The 12,386-nt window shown below is 35.9% G+C and overlaps 4 protein-coding genes across 6 annotated transcripts in view; 2 read left to right on the top strand and 2 right to left on the bottom strand.

The window, feature by feature from the left end:
- LOC141403826 (uncharacterized) overlaps nucleotides 1-12,386 on the bottom strand; it is a 153,155-nt gene that overhangs the window by 74,434 nt on the left and 66,335 nt on the right. The window lies entirely within an intron of this gene.
- LOC141403779 (uncharacterized) overlaps nucleotides 1-12,386 on the bottom strand; it is a 137,184-nt gene that overhangs the window by 59,006 nt on the left and 65,792 nt on the right. The gene's annotated exons all lie outside the window — the stretch shown is intronic.
- The window catches only part of LOC141403808 (uncharacterized), a 28,317-nt gene that overhangs the window by 9,690 nt on the left and 6,241 nt on the right, over nucleotides 1-12,386 (top strand). Inside the window, exon 1 of one of the 2 annotated variants that reach the window (XM_073986791.1) lies at nucleotides 301-442. The exons of the other annotated variant lie outside the window; for it this stretch is intronic. The gene's annotated coding sequence lies outside the window, so the exon portion shown is untranslated. Of the gene's footprint in view, nucleotides 1-300; nucleotides 443-12,386 lie in introns of those variants that run through there. 2 annotated transcript variants of the gene reach the window in all.
- Nucleotides 410-8,233, top strand: LOC141403740 (uncharacterized). The gene is made up of 2 exons (XM_073986626.1): nucleotides 410-457; nucleotides 5,682-8,233. The coding sequence occupies exon 2, from the start codon at nucleotides 5,746-5,748 to the stop codon at nucleotides 7,783-7,785; it is 2,040 nt and encodes a 679-aa protein (XP_073842727.1). The 5' UTR covers nucleotides 410-457; nucleotides 5,682-5,745; the 3' UTR covers nucleotides 7,786-8,233.

Below are 12,386 nucleotides of genomic sequence, written 5' to 3'. Positions count from 1 at the left end.
CTTAACGCCGATCTTAGGCCGACATCAGCTGTTCTGTATATTAGTATACCCAAAGTGACAACATACATGTGAAAAAGCAGATGGTCTGATGGCCGCCTAAGTAAGTAAGAAAAATAACAACAATGGTTGGTATCTCTTCTCTCTCGGACAACTTCGTTGTTGTTTTTTACAGTTCAAGTTCGATCAGCTGGGCTGATGCATCTACCTTGGTAATTGTGCCATGTACAATAACAACAATGTTATCTCTTCTCTCTCACCCACGTTGTTGACACAATTTGGGTCTCTTGTTAAAACGACAACAGAGCATAGTTTGGCCGGCACCATTCTTCACTTTGTACCTACGCGTTATTTAGTTTTAATTTTTTGTTAAAGTTTTAAAAAAAACATAATAAATTAACAATAAATGTCATTAAAGTTTAATGATTAAACAATCAAATTCAAGGTATATGTGGTATATGTATGTATTTATATTTATTCTTGTGTTTTCCCATTGCAAAAGAACAGTGTCTATTAAATAAAGCAAACATGTGAAATGTCAAAAAACTCCACAGACGGTTTGTGGATGGTAATGAGAGTATGTGTCTTTTGGTTTGCTTTCACATTGGGCGAAATTGTTTAAACCAAATAATCAGAAAAAAAAAAACGGACGGCAATTTTTTTGGCATTACTTTTTGAAACTTTTGAACAGTTTGAAAAGAGAATAAATTGAATAGAATAAAACATATGTACATACATATGGTTTTTATCCATGTGGGTATGTAAAATTAAACTTAACTTTGCATTAATAAATAACAGATGATTATTAACTTAAGACATTTATAAATCTTAAATCACTGGATTCATTAGGTGTGTTCGTTTACTCAATAATTTGTACAAGTCCAGTAACTTCTTGTAAGCGAGTAAGGTCTCTGGCATTGTACTGTAGACTAAACGAACAACAGCCAGTAGCAATTTGTAAAAATTTTGAGTAAACGAACACACATATTATATTATAGTTTTTTGAAGTGATAACCTTCTTTATTTGGATGTACATATTTAACGTATATCCAATGGAATTAATATTTAAAACGCAGTGAGTTTATAAAATACGGTTATATGTAAACGTAATATTAAAGAAAGCTCAATCAGCTCTTTGTTTGCTTTCCAAATGTCAAATTATTTCTTCACGACTCCGCTTTTTTTTTTTGGTATCACATATCGAAGCGTACAATTTTTGGTGCCGGCGATCATTTACTTAAAGAGTGACACATCTCAAAAAAAATCTAGTTTCGAGAAAAATGCGATTTAAATGCATTTTACACTTGCACTTAAAACAGCTGTTTTGGGAGTTACGTCATTTATTTGACAGATATTGTATGAAATTGACAACTTAAATGATGAGTGTTTTATAAAACATGTTAAATGTAAAATGCGTTTTAATAGCTCATTTCGACTAGCCATAAATCCTCAAATGGATTTAATAAATCCAGTACAAATCTGATTGCATTTAGATATACCTTTGGAGGATTTAAATGACAGTCAGCTGATTTTTGTTCATAGCACAATAACCAAGGTAGATTCATCAGCCCATCTGATCGAATTTGAAACCTCAAATAAAGTTGTTGTAAATTGAATTCATTGGGCAAATTACAAATTTATTGTATAATAGTACATTTAATTATAACCGGATTTAGCAAACCCACTGGGTTTAAATGTCAATTTCATTGCTTATGTTTAAAAAGAATTCTTATAAAGAAGGTTAACTCTGCAAAAAGCTACAATATAAACAGGCTATTATATTGAAATTTTTAGCACATTATGCTACTAATGCTAACTAAAGAGCTAACAAAGAATTAGTTTATCGTTTAGACATCGCAACTATTAGTCTTGGTTGATTAAGATCATGGTGGAATAAGAAGGTGTTACATCATACCATGTCAAACGTCAAATTTGCTCACAATAATGCATTACTGTGAATTGCTTGTTTACATTTTGTGTGTGATTTTATTCACAATAATGCATTTTGACAACTAGTCTGAAAATCAGCTATTTTTGGCGCTGTACCTTATTATTGTGCCATGATTAAGATCAATTTTGTATATCAAAGCAAATATAATTTTTTTCTTGTTTACAAATTTTGACATTTTAAATTGATTTTGTTATTGCATTTCAGCGATGTATCTACCTTGTTTCTTGTATAAGCTTGAAACTTTTTGTATTTTCTTGCAAAAAAAATATAACCAGATAATGCGCTAAATCCAGCTAATGATGTCATATCTAAATGGCCTATAAGTTGGCGATTGAAATGAGATTTTCCAATTTAAAAACACAAAATAATTATTTTTTTGTTTATTTATTCTTCAATTTATATACATACATCATACTGTTATAAATATCAGTCAATATAATCAATATAATTATAATTGTCCGTGCGGAGTTTTTTCTTTTATTCTCCCATCGGACGCCTCCCCAGGATAGGGGAAAGCTCATCAGATATGACGGGTACCGCAAAAATAAAATATGTGGGGCGAACCAAAAATAAAAGGAAAGGGCAGCGTCTGATCGAGATTCGGCGGCAGCAAACAGCGTCTGTACTCCATTGGAGCGGCTGAAAATTAGATGGAAAACTATAAACCCTTCAGAAGGCCACGGGAAACCACTGAAGTAACTCTCCCATGAAAATCATACAATATGAGCAACCAACAAAACACACGGCCCTCAGTCTCCGGCCAATCGAGGGTGCTAAGAATCCCCGGAGGTAAAAACAAGAAAACACTGAACTTTGGAACATGGAATGTTCGAAGATTGTATGAGTCTGGAAAACTTAACAATACTATCAATGAAATGAACAGATTTAACATAGATATATTAGGCGTTAGTGAAACATGGTGGACGGAATGTCACACATTTAAATCCCAAAACGCGTCGATATACTCCTCAGGAAATATGGAAGGGACACACAGAAGAGGTGTAGGTATCATCGTTAGCAAAAATGTTGCTGGCTGTGTTGCTGGATTTGTTCCAATGTCCGATAGGTCAATGATGATAAAAATAAAAGGTAAACCGCTTAACTTAAACATTATTCAAGTATATGCACCCACATGTGATGGAAATACGGACGAGGTTGAAAGAAGAAGAAATCAATGAATTGCTAAAAATGACGAAATCGCATGAAATTACAATAATTCAGGGCGACTTCAATTCCAAAGTAGGAAGCGAAGAGGTATGCGGTATTACAGGAAATTTTGGTCTCGGCGAATGAAATGAAAGGGGTGACAGGTTAATACAATTCTGTCAAGAGCATGGAACTACAATCACTAACACACAATTCAATTACCCCAGAAGGCTTTATACGTGGAAATCACCACAGGATAACAGAAATAATATAGTGCGTAACCAAATTGACTACATTATGATAAATAAAAGATATAGGAGCTGCGTGACCAAATGTTCAAGTTACCCAGGAGCAGACGTGCCATCATAACCTTCTAATGCTATATATCCGAATAAAACAAGCAACAATACGAAAAAAGAGGACTAGGGTCAGAATTAACTGTGAGAAACTCAATGATCCAATAATTAAAAACGGGGTAAAGGATAGCATGAACAAGGAACTATGAAGGATCGACATGAACGATTTGGAAAACCTCTGGTATAATGTGAAGGGCACAATATGTAAAATTACTGAAAACTCCCTTGGAAACTGCACTAGAAACAATAATGTGGAATGGATGACCAATGACATTTTTGAGCTTCGAGCAGAACGCAGTAAATTTAAGAACGTGGATTACGAGAAGTATTGGGAAATCAACAAAGAAATTAGAACAGCAATTCATGCTGCCAAAAACGCACTGTTAAATAGAAAGTGCCAAGAAATTGAACACCTACAGAATATGCACGATGATTTTAATCTTCACAAAAAATTGAAAGAAGCGGCCGGAATTTATAGGAAAAATATCCCCACAACGCTTATTGATAACAACAACCAGCCAATTTTTGAAACAGAACAAATAAAGAGCCGTTGGAAAAAACGAACAACGAAACCAACAACGAAAACGTTAATATCAATATTGCTGGAAATCCGATAACGGAGTCTGAAGTTGAGCATGCAATTACAACGCTGAAGGACAAACAAATCTACAGGACCTGAGCAAATACCTTCCGAAGTGTTGAAGCTAATAGATGGGCGCAATATACAAATATTAGTAAAACTCTTTAATAATGTATATGATACTGACTGGTTATTATCGACCTTTATAGCAATACCGAAGAAGATGCATGCCACATCCTAGAATGTTTCTAAGAATAATACACACAAGAATATACCCCATATGTGAAAAAGCTATGGGAGAACCACAATTTGGATTCAAAGAGGGCATGGGGACGAGAGAGGCTTTACTCTCCATGCAGATACTGGTGCAGAAGTGCAGAAATGTCCAGAAAGATGTTTTCCTTTGCTTCATAGATTATGAACAGGAATTTGACACACTGCAACACGACAGATATATTGAAAGACATTGGAGTTGGGGAGAAGGAAATAAGATGTATTAAAAACTTATACTGGAGTCAAACTGCACGGATTGAGATAAATGGCGAAACTACGGACGAAATTATTATATCAAAAGGATTAAGACAGGGGTGCATATTGTCTCCTATTATTTTCAACATTTATTCCCAAACAATATTTAATGAAGCCGTGGAAAATGAAAGAATAGGGATAAAAATACATGGACGAACAATAAATAATATACGATATGCAGATGGTACCGTAATAGTAGCTAGCAGTCTACCTGGTTTACAAAGGCTCGTAGATAAACTTACAAGTGTGAGCGAAGCAAATGGCCTAAAAATAAACATTAAAAAAACAAATTACATGGTTGTGAATAAGAAAAATGACCATTATCATACCATACTAAAAATTAATAAAAATATTGAGCGAGTCACTAATTTCACATACCTTGGAGTATTGTTAAATGAAAAATGGGACTCTTCCAAGGAAATCAAACGTCGTGTAGAGATGGCCAGAGATGCATTTTTCAAATACAAAACAGTCTTTACAAATCACGATATAAGCCTCTCAACAAACGTCAGATTCGTGAAATGCTATATCTGGTCCGTACTACTATACGCAGTTGAGACATGGACCATCAAAATTGCAGATGAGAAAAAACTTGAACCCTTCGAGATATGGGTCTACCGAAGGATTTTAAAGATACCATGGACTGATGATGTAACAAACCAGAACGTTTTAAGGCAGAATGGGTTTAGATAGACAATTGCTGCAACATGCCAAAGCTCAGAAAATCGCATATTTGGGACACCTGATGAGAAATGAAAAGTATAAATTCCTGCAAACCATCATAAAGGGCAATGTAGAAGGAAAAAGAGGAAGAGGCAGGAGAAAATTGAGAGGATCTCTAAGCTCGCTCTCTTTGCCTGGATAATTTTGTTATCGAACAGCATTCAGTAAACATTTGTACGAATTTGTACAAATTTTTGGGTTATCGTACAGACCTAATATCGCTTGAAAGCAAGAAAAATCTATTGAGGGTTGCCATGGTGTACTTGGACGATTCTAATCGTGAAAATAAATAAAAAAGCCTTCAAATTGTCTTAAGAAAAAATAACCAATTTTATATAATAAAAAAATTAAATGTTGTCACAAAGATGTAAAGTATGTAATTTTTGTTTCTATTTTACAGCCCAAATACATTGTTTTACTATATTGTTTTCCTTAATTGAAAAAGTAAGATATTCAAAATAAAGATGTCGGAAAATGTTTCTATAAAAACTGAACCCAACAATGATACAAATACACTAACCTACAATACAAAAAAACTTGAACAGTTAACAAACATAGGAAATGATATTAAAGAAGATAAACTAGATTTGGATAAAATGGATGAATTTTTACCAGAGAATGTCGATGAATCCACAATTGATGAAATCAAAGAAGAGGACATGGATGAAATGGACGAATTTTTACCAGAATATCCAACCAACAAAGAGGATGTGGATGAAATGGACGAATTTTTGTCAGAGGATTCACCTAGCATCTATACCCCGTCATCACCTACATTGAAATCTGATGATGATGAAGTAGTACACCAACAACATGTTACACCACAACTTCCAACTACTACAACAACTCAACAGATATCCTTACCCAAATTAGAAATAATGGATGTGCACGAAAATGATCAGGACAGTAGTGGTCCTGAAGCCAACGATAGTGAAGAGGGTTCTATGAATATTTCCATGGTTTCAAATAAAAATGTTGGAAAATTTAAAAAATCTGATAAAATCGGCAAAGATAAGAACAGTAAAAAATCTGATATTTCATCTTCTCGTAAACACAAATGTGGACTATGTAGCAGTTCTTATAGAGAATTTCATAAACTACAGAGACATATGAGACTTAAACATCCTTTGTCTGTAAATGCCGAGTATATCTGCGAAATTTGTAACCAACAATTTAAAACACAAATAGGTCTTAATGTGCATTCTTACCGGGCGCATCAAGCAACTGCGGAATATAAATGTGAAGAATGTGGCAATTCCTTTAGAGAAGATAAATATCTGCGGAGACATATGAGAGAAAAACATTCTTTGTCTATAAATTCCGAGTATATCTGCAATATTTGCAATCAAAGATTTACCTCACAAGCCGGTCTTAGTAATCATTCTACCCGCAGGCATCCCACTCAAACACCTCGTGAATATAAGTGTGAAATATGTGGTAGTTGTTATAGAGAAAAAACAGTTCTAAATAGACATATGAGAGCAAAACATCCTTTGTCAATTGATACAGAGTATATCTGCGAAATATGTAATGAACGATATCCCACAAAAAAAGGCCTTGATGTACATTCGCAACGCAAGCATGGAGTAGTTCTAATACCAGCTGAACATCAATGTGAATTATGTGGTAGTTGTTTTACGGAAACTAAATCTCTCCTGGCGCACATTAGAAACAAACATTCTTCGTCTCTAGACACAGGGTATATCTGCAAAATTTGTGATCAAAAATTTACCACACAAACAGGTCTTGATAGCCATTCTTACCGGAAGCATAAAGTAGCTCAAACACCGGCTAAACATAAACGTGAACAATGTGGTAGATCTTATACAAATGTTGGAAGTCTACGGGCACATATGAGATATACACATTCTTTGCCTAGTAGTATACCTGCCAAGTATATCTGCAAAACTTGTAACAAAAGATTTCCCACCCAAAAAGGTCTTCAAGCGCACTCTACCTGGTTGCATCAAGATCATTCCACTGATAAACCTACAGAACATAAGTGTGAAATATGTGGTCGTTGTTATGGCCAAGCTCATAGTCTGCGGACACACATAAGACATAAACATCCGATGTCAATAGATTCAGAGTATATATGTGCAACTTGTAATCAAAGATTTACCACAAAAATCGGTCTTGATAGGCATACCAACATGGCACATCCTACGCCTGTGGATTCAGAGTATATCTGCGAAATTTGTAATCAAAGATTTACCACACAAACTGGTCTTAAAAGGCATTCCGACCGGATGCATCCAGAAAGTCAAACACCTGCTGAAAATAAGTGTGAAATATGTGGTTGTTGTTATGCGAAATCTTCTACTCTTAGGGTACATATAAAAAATAAACATCCATCGTCTATAGATTCAGAGTATATCTGTGGAATGTGTAAACAAAAATTTACCACACAAAGAGGTCTTGATATGCATTCGTACAGGGTGCATCCGGAAAATCAGAGATTTGCTGAACATAAATGTGACTCTCCTGGGGCATATGAGAAATAGACTTTCTTCGCAAATAGATATAGAGTATATTTGCTCAATATGCTATAAAGGATTTGGTACCAAGACACGAATCTACAGCAATGATTTTACAGAATGGTTTTGTGGATTTTGATTGCACAGAATGTGTAATGACAAACATTCATTGGACCGATGTACAAAATACGAATGTAAGAAATGCGGCAGAATTTTGAAGACACAGTCCGGCCGGATTGCTCTATGAAACAATGAATTATCATCAGCAGTTTGTCATAAATATTATCGAACTCATACATTTTGATTTAAAATATTGTAATCACATACGTGATTTCGCTCGACTGCCGAATAGAACCCTCATGGGAACATACATAGTTATCGCCATAAAAAATGTCCACAATGAAATGTAAAGATTGACCATGAAATTTTTTAAAAGCACCCAAATGTACACATTGTATAAAAATTTGAATAAAAATTATTCAAGAGTTTCATTTATTGCAAGATGTATTTAAATAATAATCCAATTTGATCTGCAATAGAATCACGATCATTCGTAATTCAGGCGACCAGGCAAATTGTACGAATTCCCGGCAATTACGATTTAAGGGGGTTAGTATTGCACAAATACGAGATAAAGAGTTTTTTTACGTTTTCAACATGCCATAGGTACAACAAATTTCAGAGAAAACAAACAAAAAGTCTACAGAAACACCCTTTCTTTCAGAAAGAGTGTATAGATGCAACCTTTCTTTCAGAAAGAGTCTATAGAAGCAACCTTTCTTTCATAGAGGGTCTATAGAAGCATCCTTTCTTTCATAGAGGATCTATAAAAGCGCCCCTTCTTTTAGAAAGGGTCTACAGAAGCACACTTTCTTTCAGAATGGGTCTATAGAAACACCCTTTCTTTCAGAATGGGTCTATAGAAACACCCTTTCTAAAAGAAAGGGTATATAGAAGCACCCTTTCTATCAGAAAGGGTATATAGAAGCACCCATTCTATTAGAAAGGGTCTATAGAAGCACCCTTTTTATCAGAAAGGGTCTATAGAAGCACCCTTTCTATCAGAAAAGGTCTATAGAAGCACCCTTTCTATCAGAAAGGGTCTATAGAAGCACCCTTTCTATCAGAAAGGGTCTATAGAAGCACCCTTTCTATCAAACAGGGTCTATAGAAGCACCCTTTCTATCAGAAAGGGTCTATAGAAGCACCCTTTCTATCAGAAAGGGTCTATAGAAGCACCCTTTCTATCAGAAAGGGTCTATAGAAGCACCCTTTCTATCAGAAAGGGTCTATAGAAGCACCCTTTCTATCAGAAAGGGTCTATAGAAGCACCCTTTCTATCAGAAAGGGTCTATAGAAGCACCCTTTCTATCAGAAAGGGTCTATAGAAGCACCCTTTCTATCAGAAAGGGTCTATAGAAGCACCCTTTCTTTCATAGAGGGTCTATAGAAGCATCCTTTCTTTCATAGAGGATCTATAAAAGCGCCCCTTCTTTTAGAAAGGGTCTACAGAAGCACACTTTCTTTCAGAATGGGTCTATAGAAACACCCTTTCTAAAAGAAAGGGTATATAGAAGCACCCTTTCTATCAGAAAGGGTATATAGAAGCACCCTTTCTATTAGAAAGGGTCTATAGAAGCACCCTTTTTATCAGAAAGGGTCTATAGAAGCACCCTTTCTATCAGAAAAGGTCTATAGAAGCACCCTTTCTATCAGAAAGGGTCTATAGAAGCACCCTTTCTATCAGAAAGGGTCTATAGAAGCACCCTTTCTATCAAAAAGGGTCTATAGAAGCACCCTTTCTATCAGAAAGGGTCTATAGAAGCACCCTTTCTATCAGAAAGGGTCTATAGAAGCACCCTTTCTATCAGAAAGGGTCTATAGAAGCACCCTTTCTATCAGAAAGGGTCTATAGAAGCACCCTTTCTATCAGAAAGGGTCTATAGAAGCACCCTTTCTATCAGAAAGGGTCTATAGAAGCACCCTTTCTATCAGAAAGGGTCTATAGAAGCACCCTTTCTATCAGAAAGGGTCTATAGAAGCACCCTTTCTATCAGAAAGGGTCTATAGAAGCACCCTTTCTATCAGAAAGGGTCTATAGAAGCACCCTTTCTATCAGAAAGGGTCTATGGAAGCACCCTTTCTAAAAGAAAGGGTTTATAGAAGCACCCTTTCTTTCAGAAAGGGTTTATAGAAGCACCCTTTCTTTCAGAAAGGGTTTATAAAAGCACACTTACTTTGAGAAAGGGTCTATGGAAGCACCCTTTCTAAAAGAAAGGGTTTATAGAAGCACCCTTTCTAAAAGAAAGGGTTTATAGAAGCACCCTTTCTTTCAGAAAGGGTTTATAGAAGCACCCTTTCTTTCAGAAAGGGTTTATAAAAGCACACTTACTTTGAGAAAGGGTCTATGGAAGCACCCTTTCTAAAAGAAAGGGTTTATAGAAGCACCCTTTCTTTCAGAAAGGGTTTATAGAAGCACCCTTTCTATCAGAAAGGGTCTATAGAAGCACTCTTTCTATCAGAAAGGGTCTATGGAAGCACCCTTTCTAAAAGAAAGGGTCTATGGAAGCACCCTTTCTAAAAGAAAGGGTTTATAGAAGCACCCTTTCTATCAAAAAGGGTCTATAGAAGCACCCTTTCTATCAGAAAGGGTCTATAGAAGCACCCTTTCTATCAGAAAGGGTCTATAGAAGCACCCTTTCTATCAGAAAGGGTCTATAGAAGCACCCTTTCTATCAAAAAGGGTCTATAGAAGCACCCTTTCTATCAGAAAGGGTCTATAGAAGCACCCTTTCTATCAGAAAGGGTCTATAGAAGCACCCTTTCTATCAAAAAGGGTCTATAGAAGCACCCTTTCTATCAGAAAGGGTCTATAGAAGCACCCTTTCTATCAGAAAGGGTCTATCAGAAAGGGTCTATAGAAGCACCCTTTCTATCAGAAAGGGTCTATAGAAGCATCCTTTCTATCAGAAAGGGTCTATAGAAGCACCCTTTCTATCAGAAAGGGTCTATGGAAGCACCCTTTCTAAAAGAAAGGGTCTATAGAAGCACCCTTTCTATCAGAAAGGGTCTATCAGAAAGGGTCTATAGAAGCACCCTTTCTATCAGAAAGGGTCTATAGAAGCACCCTTTCTATCAGAAAGGGTCTATAGAAGCACCCTTTCTAACAGAAAGGGTCTATAGAAGCACCCTTTCTAACAGAAAGGGTCTATAGAAGCACCATTTCTTCCAGAGTGGGTCTATATATGAATCCTCTCTTTCAGAGAGGGCCTATAGAAGCACACTTACTTTGAGAAAGGGTCTATAAAAGCAGCCTTTCTTTCAGAAAGGGTCTATAAAAGCAGCCTTTCTTTCAGAAAGGGTTTATAGAAACAATAGAAGCAACCTTTCTATCAGAAAGGGTCTATAGAAGCACCCTTTCTTTCAAAAAGGGTCAATAGAAGCACCTTTTCTTTCAGAGAGGGTCTATAGAAGCACCCTTCCTTTCAGAAAGGGTCTATAGAAGCATCCTTTCTTTCAGAAAGGATCTATAAAAGCACCCTTCCTTTCAGAAAGGGTCTATAGAAACACCCTTTCTCTCAGAAATGGTCTATAGAAACACAATTTCTTTTAGAAAGGGTATTCTGTTTGGTAGTATTATATTGACTAAATGAAGGTCGTTTCCAAAATCTGGGGGATTCTATGAGATACAACTAAAAAACCCAGGCGTTTATTGAGGTAATAAAAAGGCAACAACAAGATAGAATAGATTGCTGGATCTAAGCCAATGTCAGGCAAAAGAAGATTCACGGCGCAGTGGTAGATGCACCGCGAAAAAAACAACAAAACCTCTTATTGTACACATGAAATGTCAACATACATTTGTTTGAGAATTATATTAACAACAGCTCGTATTGCCATTTCAAATGCATCTACCTTGTTAATTGTGCCATGCACAATAACAACAATAAATTCTTGTTGTTGTATGCCTTGCTCAAAGCACCCCAGTCATTAGGGCGCATCCCTCTCTCTCTCACACACTCTGTTGACAAAACATGGGTCGGTCTCTTACGAAAACGACAGCTGAACATACCCACTAAACAATTTTTGCCGAAATCGTACCGAATTCGGACGAAATCTCTGCACAAGTTTCCATTTCTGATGCCGTCTTCGTATGCAAAACATGTCCGTTTTTGTGTGAAGCGGTTCGCAGAATTCGGAACAATTTGTCAAGGGAAATTCGAAAAGAGCATTCGAGTTTCCACAAAAATTAGTTTCGAATTCTGAAGAAATTTCGTAAAAAAATCTGAAGTAAATTTTGCTTTTCGGAACAATCTCGGACAAAACTCTGAAGAAGTATTCGAAAATGTGCAGAAAATGAAATACATTTCGGAGATGTGTTTCGAGATTCTGGAAAGTTTCGGAACTTATTCTAAAAAAATTGCTATATTCTATCCGAAAGTCAGAAACTATTCTGATGTTTTATTAGATGTTCCAAATATATTCGCCCAAAATTCTTAATCTTTACTCGGATTTGATTCGAATTTCTTGCAATTTAAATAATTACAATGTGAATTTATTATATTATTCACCGCTGCTGCCCGCAAAAATTGCAAAATTATAGTCGCAGTCCTTCCTGATAAAGTTTT

Source organism: Musca autumnalis, unplaced genomic scaffold, assembly GCF_047663935.1.
Source record: "Musca autumnalis isolate F117 unplaced genomic scaffold, ASM4766393v1 scaffold_4, whole genome shotgun sequence".
Taxonomy (NCBI): domain Eukaryota; kingdom Metazoa; phylum Arthropoda; class Insecta; order Diptera; family Muscidae; genus Musca; species Musca autumnalis.
This window is presented reverse-complemented; position numbering and strand designations above follow the sequence as displayed.

Coding starts and splice junctions, on each gene's coding strand:
- LOC141403740 (XM_073986626.1), top strand. CDS start 5,746: ATGTCGGAAAATGTTTCTATAAAAACTGAACCCAACAATGATACAAAT.